The sequence below is a fragment of the Apostichopus japonicus genome, chromosome 7 (genome assembly GCF_037975245.1).
Source record: "Apostichopus japonicus isolate 1M-3 chromosome 7, ASM3797524v1, whole genome shotgun sequence".
NCBI classification, from domain to species: domain Eukaryota; kingdom Metazoa; phylum Echinodermata; class Holothuroidea; order Aspidochirotida; family Stichopodidae; genus Apostichopus; species Apostichopus japonicus.
The window spans coordinates 1,678,198-1,691,614 of NC_092567.1; the positions used below are offsets into that span (position 1 = coordinate 1,678,198).

Sequence of the window (13,417 nt, forward strand, 5' to 3'; positions counted from 1 at the left end):
TCTATGAAAGTTACACTGTGAGATATGGATGATATTAATATGCTTTTATGAAAGTTACACTGTGAGATATAGATAATATTAAGATGCTTTTATGAAAGTTACATTGTGAGATATAGATAATATTAAGATGCTTTTATGAAAGTTACACTGTGAGATATGGATAATATTAATATGCTTCTATGAAAGTTACACTGTGAGATATGGATGATATTAATATGCTTTTATGAAAGTTACACTGTGAGATATAGATAATATTAAGATGCTTTTATGAAAGTTACACTGTGAGATATAGATAATATTAAGATGCTTTTATGAAAGTTACACTGTGAGATATGGATAATCTTAATATGCTTCTATGAAAGTTACACTGTGAGATATGAATGAGATATGAATGGGGAATTTTGCTAGTCTGAGATTGTCTTCAAGTCAATATTTCTGTTTAAGACAGTATTTACATAATTGCTTTGGATTTTCAAGTGCCCTGAGCTATCAGTGAATTTGTAAGTGTCTGTTTATGCATTATCAGCTAGTTAAGTGTATGGTTAAAGGTTTTTTTTTTAAATTCACGCTCAATGAGAGTATGAAATGTTAAGTATTACCTGCACTAAAGTGAGTCAGTTGTGTTCTGGTGGGATTGGTCATATCTGTTCCTGAGTAGTTAGGCCCTCTTAGAAAAATGTGCAGTAATGGAATAGAGATCTGCGTGTCAAACATTTGTGTGGAAGTACTCAGTATAAGTTTACACATGTTGCGTACATTTCTGTATTTCGAGGCGTTTATGCTTGTTACAAATGGAATAGCCTGAAAGAACAGTTTATTTATTTATTTTTCATGGCCTGCATAATTGCTTTGAATTGTTTGATATTGGAGTGTTGTAGTCAAGTGGGTAAGGCAGTTAAGGCAGTGGACTTGTGATCTAAGGATTGCAGGTTCCAGTCCTGACCAGATCATTGCGATGTGTCCTTGGGCAAGGCACTCTATCTCCATTGCCTCTCTTCACCCAGGTGTATAAATTGGGACATGTGAGATAAAACTGTCAGCTTGGTGCTGTTTAGATGCTGCCATGTGGAGGGATTTGTCTTTGAGTTTTTCAGGTTATTGTTGACCGGGGTAATATTGTAAAGCGCTTTGAGCCTTTGGAAAAGGCGCTATATAAGAATATGAAATTATGATTATTATGATATTTCATTGGGTTTGATTGATTTATGTTGTTTTCATTGTAGGTATTGAGTCCTGACTTGAAGATAGCTGACATTAATGATATCTTCTCTGGATTTGATTGATTTATGTTGTTTTCATTGTAGGTATTGAGTCCTGACTTGAAGATAGCAGACATGGCATTCCCAGTTAGTCCTAAGGGGTCGACCAGACCAGAGGTTGTTGACAAGCAAATACGTGCAATCATCCTGAGGTTACAAGCAGAACTGTTAGATTGTTACCGGTCCTGTTTGTGTTTCATAAGGATTCATCCTAGTCCTGTTATCACCTTCAATAAGGTAAAGAAAAAAAACACATCCCTGATTCCTGAAAAGCTCTTCATTATAGACTTGCTTATAACTCTACCGTTGTATACTGTAGAATCTGTCCTACATATGTTATTCATTGATAATTAATTTTTATTATGAATTTAGGTGATGATTAGTTATTGCATAGTTCTATTCAAAATTCAAAATTTAAAGCTAAGATACCAAGAAGATTTAAACTAGTACTTGATGGTATCCACAATACCAAATAAACTCTTACGCCTCCAAGTGTGGTTAATGAATGTCCTTGTCAAGCTGGTCAAGGAGCTGTGACCAAACAGCGTTAAGTGGTCCTGTATGAGTCTAAACAAACGGATTAGGTTGAGGTCAAGGGTCATTGAGACACTTACTTTGATTTGATTTTGTTTGGCTGGGTCAAAATAAGTGCAGTTGGCTTTGTTTATTCAATCTTTATACAGTTAACATGAACATGATTTTCCCATGTAACTAGTAGAATGTTCTGTGCTAATGCTATAACATCACCTCATCCCAGAAAGAAGTTATTAGTAGATAATTAACTATAGTAATTAATGAGAACTTTTTGACAGAGTTCTAATATGTAAGGTGTCGTAAGCCTAGGATAAAAACCCTATCTGAAGGATTTAAGCTTGTTGTACATCCATACATAAACTTGACATTATAAATTGTGTTCCTATTTGTTTTCATGGCAAGATATGTTAGGCTTCAACTAAACTATACGGCTTAGATTTCAGGGAACAGTTGAGGCAAATTTGATTATTACTAAGCTCATTAACCACATGACCTTAACTGGTGATATTTCTATCTTTGAATTCTTGACTTTGTAATAGATGACATAGAATAGTTCAAAGGAAAACATGATAGAATAATATCCGATAGGAATTATGTTCAACAGGATACATTCTGTAAGGAAATACTTTGGAAAAATATCAAATAAAGGAAGAGCTGTAATAGATATTATCATTCTCTAAGATTACATGTGTCACTTCCTTAATTTCATACTACACTAAAAAAAGACTATCACAGCTTTTGAAATAAACTGTAGGTATTTCTTCTAGATTTTAAAGTAGTGTTCGACCGATAATATGATAGTAGGTTATGAGTTCATGTGACAATCGGGCCAATTACAGATTATTTCATCGTTTTCGTGGAACTGGCCTAATATATGATTATCGTGTTGTGCATGATTACCAACTTCTAGGCCGATACAATCAAAGATGTAAGTGAACAACTTAATGTTTCACACTAAAGCAATAAAGAACACTGTAATACATACGTGGGGCGAAGTACATTTATAGCAATGAGTCGCAATATTGCAATCCCACCACAACACAGTAAATGACAGTGCTGTACAGACTACAGAATGGGAAAAATAGTAGCCATTGGCTACAAAATGAAACAAAACAAGTTAGGGCCAGCTTTACAACCGGTATTATAACCATTATCAGTGTTGCAACTCCAAAGTAAATAAAGTGAAAAGTAGACCAAAAGGAAATAAAATATTTGTAATTTTGTAATCTGATATCGAAATATAAAATCTGATATGCAAAATAGAACAATCCTGGACATTTGCTTCAAGTTTCAATGATTACCATCTTCGAGGGAAAACTTTTGATGGAACGTTGTTGCAAACGATTATACACAGTTAGTCAATGGCGCTTCTCCATTGACTTAACTACATGTAATTCACACACTGAAGTCCCATTGACTTTGACTCGCGTGCCAATGGAAATCAGACTTGCTTTAGTTGGTTGCGGTTAAAGAGTTCAGCTACTGCAAAGGGGTTATTTTAAGCACCTATGGTACATGCGGTCAGGGAAAAAAAGTTGCTTCATGTTGTTCTTAAAAATATGCGTAAGTGTGTTTGCCTAATCACAAAATACTGTAATGCAGTAGAACTACTGCGGACTGTCACTAAACATTTTTTAAGGGAATTTTAGGAGTATTTGGCACCTTGATTCCATCATTTTATCGCATTTGTAAAATCTTGGGTGCGTTTGCAAACTGAACAGTTATGAGGCTCAACTGTTTTCTAGCCAGACTAGCCTAATGTACGTAGAACTCAAAATGAGCAAAGCCTAATGTTATCGTTTTCACTTTCCAGTTTTCACGTACGGTGAAACGGCCAAAGAGGGTTTGTATCTATGCAAGAAGAGTAGTGTAAAAAAAAGGAAATTTGTGTTGTCCACCTAAACTTATCGCAGGTATATTGTATGATGTTAACTGTCAAAACTGGATAGTATATCGAAGAGCTTTAGTACAATCTCGTGTGAGGGACTTGCGATACAGTTACACTGTAGATTAGCGCACTTTCCCCAGGTTTGAATAGCGTTGAATCGAACGATCTACATTTTTTTCCCCGTTGTGGTTGTGGTGAATCAAATGCGCTGAAAAATACAATCCTTTATGTGGAACGAATAATCAGTTCCACATTCAGTAGCACGATGGATTTTGCCGATGCCGATTATTTACCGATTGTCTGATAATCTGCCAGATGCCGATGATCTAACCGATTATCAGTCAAACACTATTTTAATGGGGGGGGGGGTATGCTTGTATGATTGAATAACAAATGAGTTTTGTGGTTAGTTTATTGTGGTGTATTTTCATTAATGGGATGAAGTATCTTGTGTAATCATTTAACTACATACAACAATGGTTTTGTTCTAGTAACTTCAAAGGTATCTCACAATACAGACTTGTAGCCATCTTAAATGGAAAACTTTGTCAGAACTGGAACTATTCCATAATTATGAACTTTTCAACAAGCTCAAATATGAAAGTAAAACTGTTCAGTAAAATCACATGTCTTTTTTTTTTTCACCAGGGTCGTTTTTTATTTGGAAGAGGATTAGTACATGAAGAATTTTTAAGCAAACTCGTTGATGGCATGTCATTCAACACCTTTGTCGGTGAACGAGGGCCACCGTACAGACTCTGCGATATATTTGATAAGGTCCGTAAAAATTGTGTTCCTTAGGTACATTTGCACCGCAACGATCTGTCATTCCTCCCTTTTTTAGTCGAGTTGCATTATAACCGTTAAAATCATCGTGTTCCTTTAAACAATGAACTAAAAGGATAGTAAGTAACAAAGTTCTAAAACATAATCAAATATCATGGTTGAATAACATGTTGGTTGATATTCAAAGAGAATTTACAGGAAGTGAAATTTAAGCCTGAATAGAAGTACAAATAGCACCTTTAGTGTTATGTGAGAACATTGTCATCTGTTGGTAGAAAAACTGGCCTAAACAATTTCAGGTAAGATAATAATTAATAGGCTTCATCAAAAATATTCTGAAATATTATTCAAAGTTAGTTATATGACCTGTGAGTTGGAGGTTACCAGGTTAGAGTGCTTTGGTAGGTATATGCGTTATAGTATTACATACTCCCAATAATGTCTCCATTGACTTATGCACTAAATTGGCAAACCAATGTGGTCTCTACATCCTAATAGGTAAAAAGTACACTTTGCTGGATAGCTGCTCAATATGTGGCAATTATGGCACCTTCAACCTTCTGTATTTTCCATACTATGACCGTGCAGATATATATGGATATATTTTAACAAAGATCTCAAACTTAATTGTTCATGATCCAAGTACCAAATTTCTATTCTATCCTCGGAAAGCATACAGTGGTCACAAAATGCTGCAATTTCCCAATTGTTTTTGCACCATGTTTACCCCCACAAATACCTTCACCTGAGCTAAAAATGTTATTTTATCTTGAAAAGTGGTTTGCTTGTGCTGCTTTTTTGATGATTTTCTTCATGGACTTGAATACTTGAATGGCTTGAAGTCTACTCTTTATGGAGTAAACCATACTGGGTGTAGACAACGCGTTTGAATACCAAAACCAAAAGTTTGGGTATTTCTGTTGCAAATGACAATTCTTAGCTTGAAGTTACAGGTGACAGTAGGTCCTATTTAGACAGTTCTTTTGTGTGATGCAGGTTGTCATGGACTATAGAATGCATGTTCTTTTTTTGATAATCAGACTAACATGGTTAATTTGTCAACTATTATTACCATCGGTTCGAACACATGCACTCCCACTGTGTGTTCTTGACGAATTTGACATCAGTAAAGTTTTTCTCAATTTAGTAGTCATGTACTCTGCTGCTGACAAGTATTAAGTGCAGTGAATGAAAAATATGGAAAAAAAAAAGATTGTCAACTTTTGTGTAGCGGGTATTGGCTTAAGTGTGTAATCCAATGGTCAGAATGAGTAGGAGAAAGCAGGGGGTTTTCTGCCCGAAGGCGACGGCAGAACGACCGACGAACACATGCATATTGAGTTGTGCCCTCGTTAAAGGTGACGATGACAACAAAAAAAAAAAAAATTATGAAAAAAAAAGAAGATTGTCAACTTTAGTGTAGCGGGTATTGGCTTAAGTTGTGATCCAATGATCAGAATGAGTGGGACCCTTTAGTCATGCCCCTGCTTCATTTAGGTACATTACTTCTTGATGTTTTCATTTCTTTACAGCTGGTAGCTAATATACTGTACAAGAGATAATCTTGATGATTGGATAGGTTAGGGAGTAGTAACACTTTAGTCTCTTCATGATTAGATAGGTTAGGAGTAGTAACCCTTTAGTCATGCCTCTGCTTCATTTAGGTACATTACTACTTGATGTTTTCATTTCTTTACAGCTGGTAGCTAATATACAAGAGATAATCTTGATGATTGGATAGGTTAGGGTGTAGTAACCCTTTAGTCTCTTCATGATTAGATAGGTTAGGAGTAGTAACCCTTTAGTCATGCCTCTGCTTTATTTAGGTACATTACTACTTGATGTTTTCATTTCTTTACAGCTGGTAGCTAATATACAAGAGATAGTCTTGATGATTGGATAGGTTAGGGTGTAGTAACCCTTTAGTCTCTTCATGATTGGATAGGTTAGGGTGTAGTAACCCTGTAGTAATGCCCCTGCTTCATTTAGGTACATTAATACTTGATGTTTTAATTTCTTTACAGCTGGTAGCTAATATACAAGAGATAATCAATAGAGAGGGCAGTGTTCCAGAGAAAACCTTGAAGAGAATAGATGATGTTGCAGACCAGTTGCTTCATAATGTGAGTATCCTTCTTCTGTTTGTTTGGTAGGAGTAAAGAGACAACCCAGAGAAAGAAAAAGAAACTTTTCTGGGTGGTTTCAGATGTCATGATACTGAACTAGTTAATCTCACTATGACAACACAGTGAAGACACCTCCTTCAACTTAACTCTGTTCAATATCATCATTTGAAATGGAAGTTGACAAGACAAGGATCTACCTTGTTATGAAGTTTTTGTCTCATTTTTGCTGCAGGGAACAAGAAGTTCAACTTTATTATATCCCAAAAATGCAATTGCATGCTCGCAATAAAAATATAAATACATAGGAATGCATAAAATTAATATTCAAATGGACAAGGATGATAATACAGATTAAGAGACAAAAAAAGTTAAAGTAAAACAGTATAATGATAATTACCAGCGATCTAACAATTGAATAGATTGTTATAAAGTTAAACAAAAAAGGGATAAATGATGATTAGTAGCAGCATATAAGGTATTCTCATCTGTCCACTGGCACATGAGGTATTTTCATCCGTCTACTGTGATGTGAGGTATTATCATCTGTCCAATGTGTAATGAGCTTATCTCATCCGTCTACTCGGCATGGGGTATTCTCATCCGTCCACTGGGACATGAGGTATTCTCATCCGACTGATTATTGCACTATTAAGATATACATATAGGGGATGGTTGTTATCGTGAACTTAAACATCATCAACTTTACTTTTAACATCCACTTTTAACATTTCTGAAATGTTATCCAGGCAAATTTTATGATCATTTGAGTGTTTAATTAAAGGTTTTGAAAGTGACTGTTTCTTGCAATAGCAATCCAGTTGAGTAGATAGTAGTTTATACTCCACCAATGCTCAAGTATACCATTCAGTGAAGGATACTTTGATACAGACATACATCACAAGAGGGTATTTGTGTTTCCATTTAATGAGCAGATATAACTTAAACGAGACTACAATTTATAAGGCAATGAAATTGTTAGCACATAATCAAAAGGAGGTCACCACCATGTTGCCAAGGTGATTCATAATTGAGAAGTTATTACTTGATCAGCCCAAATTATACCACCTGTCATGCCTTTGTAATGTAAAAAGGTAATTGGGAATCAAATAGTGATATAAGTGATAACATTAATAGAGGTCTCTCTAATAATCAGTTTCCTTAGTCTATAGCTATGGCATTCCTTGATAGAGTGCTATTTCAGTTGGATATATTAAAGAAGGTAAAGAAATTATTCTTCCTGCCTTTTAGAGGTGACTTGAGATCTCTCTACCATGAACGTAAAACAAGTTCTGCACAAAGTATGTTCTTATGAAGGTGATATATTACCAGGTGTACAGAGGTCAGGATGCAAAATGCATCTCCTTCTCCAAAGAGCAATTCGGGTTTGACACCAAAAAAAGTCATCCCTGCGAAAAATATATTTATTTTTTTTGTGATGGAACGGATCTGTTTTTTTTTATTTATTTTTTTTATAGCAGAGGGTAGGAAGTACTGTTGCTTTATTTCTGGGGCACTTGATTTATTCTGTTTTGTCCCTTCTTTTGTATTGTTTTTTGTATTTTTTTTTTGTATTCTTTTGAATTGTTTAAATTTTTTTATGGTATTTTTTTATTTCTCGGGCGGACTCCTCAAGGAGTCCACAGTTTCAAGCCACACGAGTGGAGAACCGAAAGTAGTCTAAGCCCAGTCTTGTTTTTTATCTTCTACAGGAGATACCAAACAAGTCTCCAGTCTTACAGAAGATCCCACAGCCTTCAGAGGATGTGTACTCCAAGCAAGTTCAGCCTTTTCCTTTTCTAGACCCTGTCAAGGTGGCAGAGGTGATTGATGATGGCATGGCTAAGGCTGTAAGTATATCTGCTGCCCTCCCTATAGTTACCAACCATAGTTACCAACCATAACCATAGTTACCAACCATAACCATCCTTTCTTTGATATTTAAAGAGAAGAATCTGATCATTGCCTTTTATTTCGAGGCAAGCTCAGCATATTGACAACAATATATGTTCAGCCCTATGTTTACACTGTACTGACCCTAACCTCTTCCCTACCTTGTTAAGACTGTACACACTGTGTATTAGAATACTGCACAGTGGAAACCGTTTATGTTTCTTGTAGCATTTCATTTGTGAAAATTGCAAAAATTATAACAACAATCTTCAAGGTTGTGAAAATGACTCTGAACGGAAGGTTTCCTGTGATTGTTGCATAAATGACAACAGTAACAACATTGTATCACAATTAGAATTACCATAGCAACCAGTGATTGTGTCTGCCATGAAACAGTGCCTACAGGAAACTAGGCTCAACTGAATGGACTAATACTATCACTGTTAGGAATAAATAGTCAAATCCTAGAATATCAAAATTTTATAATCTCAGTTATAGAACAAGTGGACCTTACATGTATCCCAAGCGGGGCTTCTTTTAATGTCGCAAAACTAATGTAAACTAGAAATATTTCTCTTCATTTTCTTTTGTTTTTCCCTCTCTTTTCTCTTTTTCATCTTTTTTTGTCATTGTCCCATCTCCATTTTTCCTTACTTAATACTCATGCAAAACATTTCCTTGTCATTGTTTCGCAAGGTTTTGCTGACTGTTATTATACCATATCTGCAGAAAGGTGACGCTGCTAAGTATATATTAGTACTAGTCAGAACTTGAAGGAAACATCTGCTTAAAACTTTAGTCAATTTTTAGATGCATGGCTCAAAATTTAAACAGGAGAGCTTGATATATTAAGCTCTCAAACTTACTGGAGAGAACTCATGCTAGAGTTGAGTGTGAGGTCAAATGGAATAATCCTGAACTAAAACCTCTTGGCACTTTCCAGTCAACGCTGTGGCCTGAGCTCATCACATTCTATCTATTGTCTTTAGGAAGCATCTAGACAAGAGAGGCTTTACTGAGAGCAAATCTTGAATTCTCTTCTTCCTAGATATGTATCATTTTTCATATTGGAACATAAACTCATAGAGAAAGTCCACAGCAAATGTGAACAGCGAGTCTAATCCCTGGATTTGTATTTTATCTTATACATATTGTCATCTGTTTGTTGGTCTGTTGGTGATATAGATAATCCTGGCAGCTACAAATACCTCTCTCTTGCCCATAGGGTGACATATTTTACCTTCATTTAGCCAGTGGTGTGGTTTCTATTGCCATCTAACAGACCAATCTTTAAAGATGTTTTTCTTTCCATTAATTTTTTTTTTTTTTTTTTGGGGGGGGGGGGTTTGCAATGCTGATCATTAACAATGAAAAGGCTTATCTAGAATAGGTCAGAGGTTTTTCATAATTATCTTAGGTAATCAATAAATTACAATGCTAATCATTAACAATAAAAAGGCTTTGTCTATGTAAGAATGGGTCAGAGGGTTTTTCTTTTTGCTAAAAAAGAGATTTTAACACAGAATTAATCACAGACTTCAAATTGCTTTGGTTTTGGCTGTTTGTCACTGAGTATGTGTTCAACTCAAATTGTTAGCTGATTAACAAGACTGCTTTGTGTATGCTGCTTCTGCAAGTAACATTACAATACTAAATGACTTAAAGGTACAGTGTAGCATGAGTTGCACACCTATATATCTGAATGATATCATAATAGTAGGGAAAATATCAGTGCAAATGAGTGTGGTACCAAACCTTAGTTTTGCCTTCATTCATTGTTCATCAAAATGATTGCTGTTCTTCTGTTTTGAAACATGATCTGTATGAGATAACATCTTGGGCTAAATATTATACCTTAAACCTATAAACATCTTTCAAAATGTTCAAACTGTGTTTCTTTTTCCAGGGAGATGTGAATAAGTCATAACAAAGTTAAAGTACATTGTGGCACTTTGCCTCCTTGCCAAGTCCTTTCATGTAGAGGATATAGAAAGAACAGTTCTAAGGAAATATTACAGCCTTTCCAAGATAGTCACATATTTCATATTTAAGGATTATTATATAATGTCAGCTAAAGGCTTGATGATATGGTTGGAGATATAATCAAGGCCCCCTTGCCATGTGTGGTGCATATGTCAGTAAGTGGTTGATGTCACCATAGCAACAGTTAGTCCTTAATGAATATAGTTACATGCTTCATTAAATATTTATTGCAATGTTCTAACATTTAATAAGAAACAAAGCAGAAGAAAACCATCATTAAATGGTATTTATGATTCTGCTGCGAGTCAGGAAGCCTCTTGTATTGCAACACTCATCTCTCAGAGAGTCACTGAGTTTATTGAGGATCTTAGTTGTTCCACATTACAGTTCTGTGATGATTTGAAAGCTTGGTTTAAAGCTAAACTGATGTTTTTTTCCTTGTTATTGTAGTTCTATTGAATATTCTATTAACTATTGTGAAGGTCTAAGTTAGTTTGGTGGCACAACATGAAATTGTTGTGACAATGGTTAACAATCCCTCCAGGCATACATGATACCACTAGGCCTTATCCACAATATCCATTAACAATATCCATTGCTACAATCTAGTGTAGATAAGGTTTCTATTCCACATACACGAGATAAGTACGTCACATTGAGGATGAGGGGCATGAGAAAGGGGAGGGGGGTAGGTTTGAGGGTCAGGTCACGCTACTAGTATACACTCATCTTTCAGCTTACCAGATGATCAAGCACAAGCATTTATTTTCTTGGAGACTTCAAGAAATCAAATGAAGAAATCCAAAGAAATGTCTAGTTTGAAGATTACAGAAGTCATGATTCTAAGATGAGATCGAACTATGTTATTTGTTCCCCTTGAATGTTGGTGGACCTGTTTTAGCATAGAGACCTCACCAAACAATAGCTATATATGCTTGTTTTGTCTCTGTGACATTCCAAGGTGACTTCCCTGAAGAGGAGCATGCATTCCTATCCATCGTAGGCCAATTGGTGAACTAAAGCGATGTTTATACTCAGCTAGTTGTCATGTTGTTTTCAATTATCCATTTTTAGGAGTCCCTCTGGTGGATATGTTAGGGGCATGTGTTTCTATCCATGGTGAAAAAATTAGGGGTATGTGTTCCAATCCACGGTAGACAAGTTAGGGGCATGTGTTCCTATCAATAGTAGACAAATTAGGGGCATGTGTTCCTATCCAGACATGTTAGGGGCATGTGTTCCTGTCCATACTAGATAAGCCAGGGGCATGTGTTTCTATCCATGGTGAACAAATTAGGGGCATGTGTTCCTATCCACGGTAGGCAAGTTAGGGGCATGTGTTCCTATCCATGGTAGACAAGTTAGGGGCATGTGTTCCTATCCAACGTAGACAGATTAGGGGCATGTGTTCCTATCCTTGGTAGACAAATTAAGGGCATGTGTTCCCATCCATCGTAGACAAGGTAGGGGCATGTGTTCCTACTCTTGGTAGGCAAGGTAGAGGCATGTGTTCCTATCCATGGTAGACAAGTAAGGGGAATGTGCTCCTATCCCAGTAGACAAGTTAGGACATGTGTTCCTATCCATGGTAGACACTGTAGGGGCATGTGTTCCTATCCACATGTGGTAGACAAGTTAGGGGCATATGTTCCTATCCATGGTAGATAAGTAAGGGGCATGTGTTCCTATCCATGGTAGACAAGTTAGGGGCATGTGTTCCTATCCATGGTAGACAAATTAGGGGCATGTGTTCATATCCATGGTAGACAAGGGTCTGTTTCAAAACTGGTAACCAAGATGCTAACATTTGAAAATTGGTTAGGAAATATTCTAGTACTCTCCATTTTGTGGTAGAATATTTGTTCCTTCTGGTAATAACAGAAAACATCGATGTTTTGATGACTTTTTATAGTTTTTGACATGTTTTATCCGGGTATCAATATTTTTAGCATGTCGGATGGACTTTTAGTACACATATTGAGAGTGGCTGCACATCAGTGACGATGATCATAATTAAAATGCAATGGCACTAGATGTTACTAGTGGTACCTAAATTAAACATGCTACAAATATAATAGACAATATGAATGACCTTCCACCTTTTTTTCACTTACGAGAAAAAAAACACGAACAATTCCATCCGACATGGTAAAAATATCTTCAAAGTTTCTTAGCAGAACAGGGAAAAAAATAAAAAATAAAATTTACTCCCAAGTATCAATGATTAAGGTGATAGTTAATGTCTGAAAGTTTCAGAAATATCGGACCTTCCTATTCCTGCTCAATTCATGCACCCTTTTTTTTCCGTCCGACATGAAAAGTAGCATGTCGGACGGAGATGAAAATAATAACATTTTGTTTTGTACAAGGTAGGGGCATGTGTTCCTACCCTTGGTAGACAAGGTAGGGGCATGTGTTCCTATCCATGGTGGACAAGCTAGGGGCATGTGTTCCTATCCAGGCGCATGTGTTCCTATCCATAGTAGACAATTTAAGGGCATGTGTATCTATCCATGGTAGATAAATTAGGGGCATGTGTTCCTATCCATGGTAGACAAGTTAGAGGCATCTGTTCCTCCAGGGACCGTTGTAAGCCATGTCATTCTTTCACCTGTCTTTTCAATTTCTTTCCACTGCTATCCATTTCTCGCTGTCGCCCTGCTCTAAGCAGAATCTAGAAGATTTGGTGAGAAATATTTGCTTGTCTGTCCTAAATGTTGTCCATCAATTTGCATGTTCCCAAAGCATTCAGCAGGTTAAGTGAAGAGGGGGTCATCAAATGGAATTCTCAGTTTTTTTTGTTAAATTAATTTTTTTCATCAAAAATTCATCACAAAATACATTGGAAGGTTTGTTAATAGAAGCTGCAATGAATGACAAAGCAACAATTGCTGATATGCTCTAAGATGGTAACACACATGTTAGCCATTAATGCAAATATAGCCAGTAAT

General features: G+C 36.1%; 1 protein-coding gene across 27 annotated transcripts in view; it reads left to right on the top strand.

Annotated features, from left to right (window-relative positions):
• Nucleotides 1-13,417, top strand: part of LOC139969956 (myotubularin-related protein 13-like) — a 113,407-nt gene that overhangs the window by 39,519 nt on the left and 60,471 nt on the right. For all 27 annotated transcript variants that reach the window (XM_071975382.1, XM_071975383.1, XM_071975397.1 and 24 more), the window contains 4 exons: nucleotides 1,305-1,496; nucleotides 4,330-4,458; nucleotides 6,492-6,590; nucleotides 8,303-8,440. In XM_071975382.1, the coding sequence (XP_071831483.1) occupies nucleotides 1,305-1,496; nucleotides 4,330-4,458; nucleotides 6,492-6,590; nucleotides 8,303-8,440 (558 nt within the window). The remainder of the gene's footprint in view (nucleotides 1-1,304; nucleotides 1,497-4,329; nucleotides 4,459-6,491; nucleotides 6,591-8,302; nucleotides 8,441-13,417) is intronic.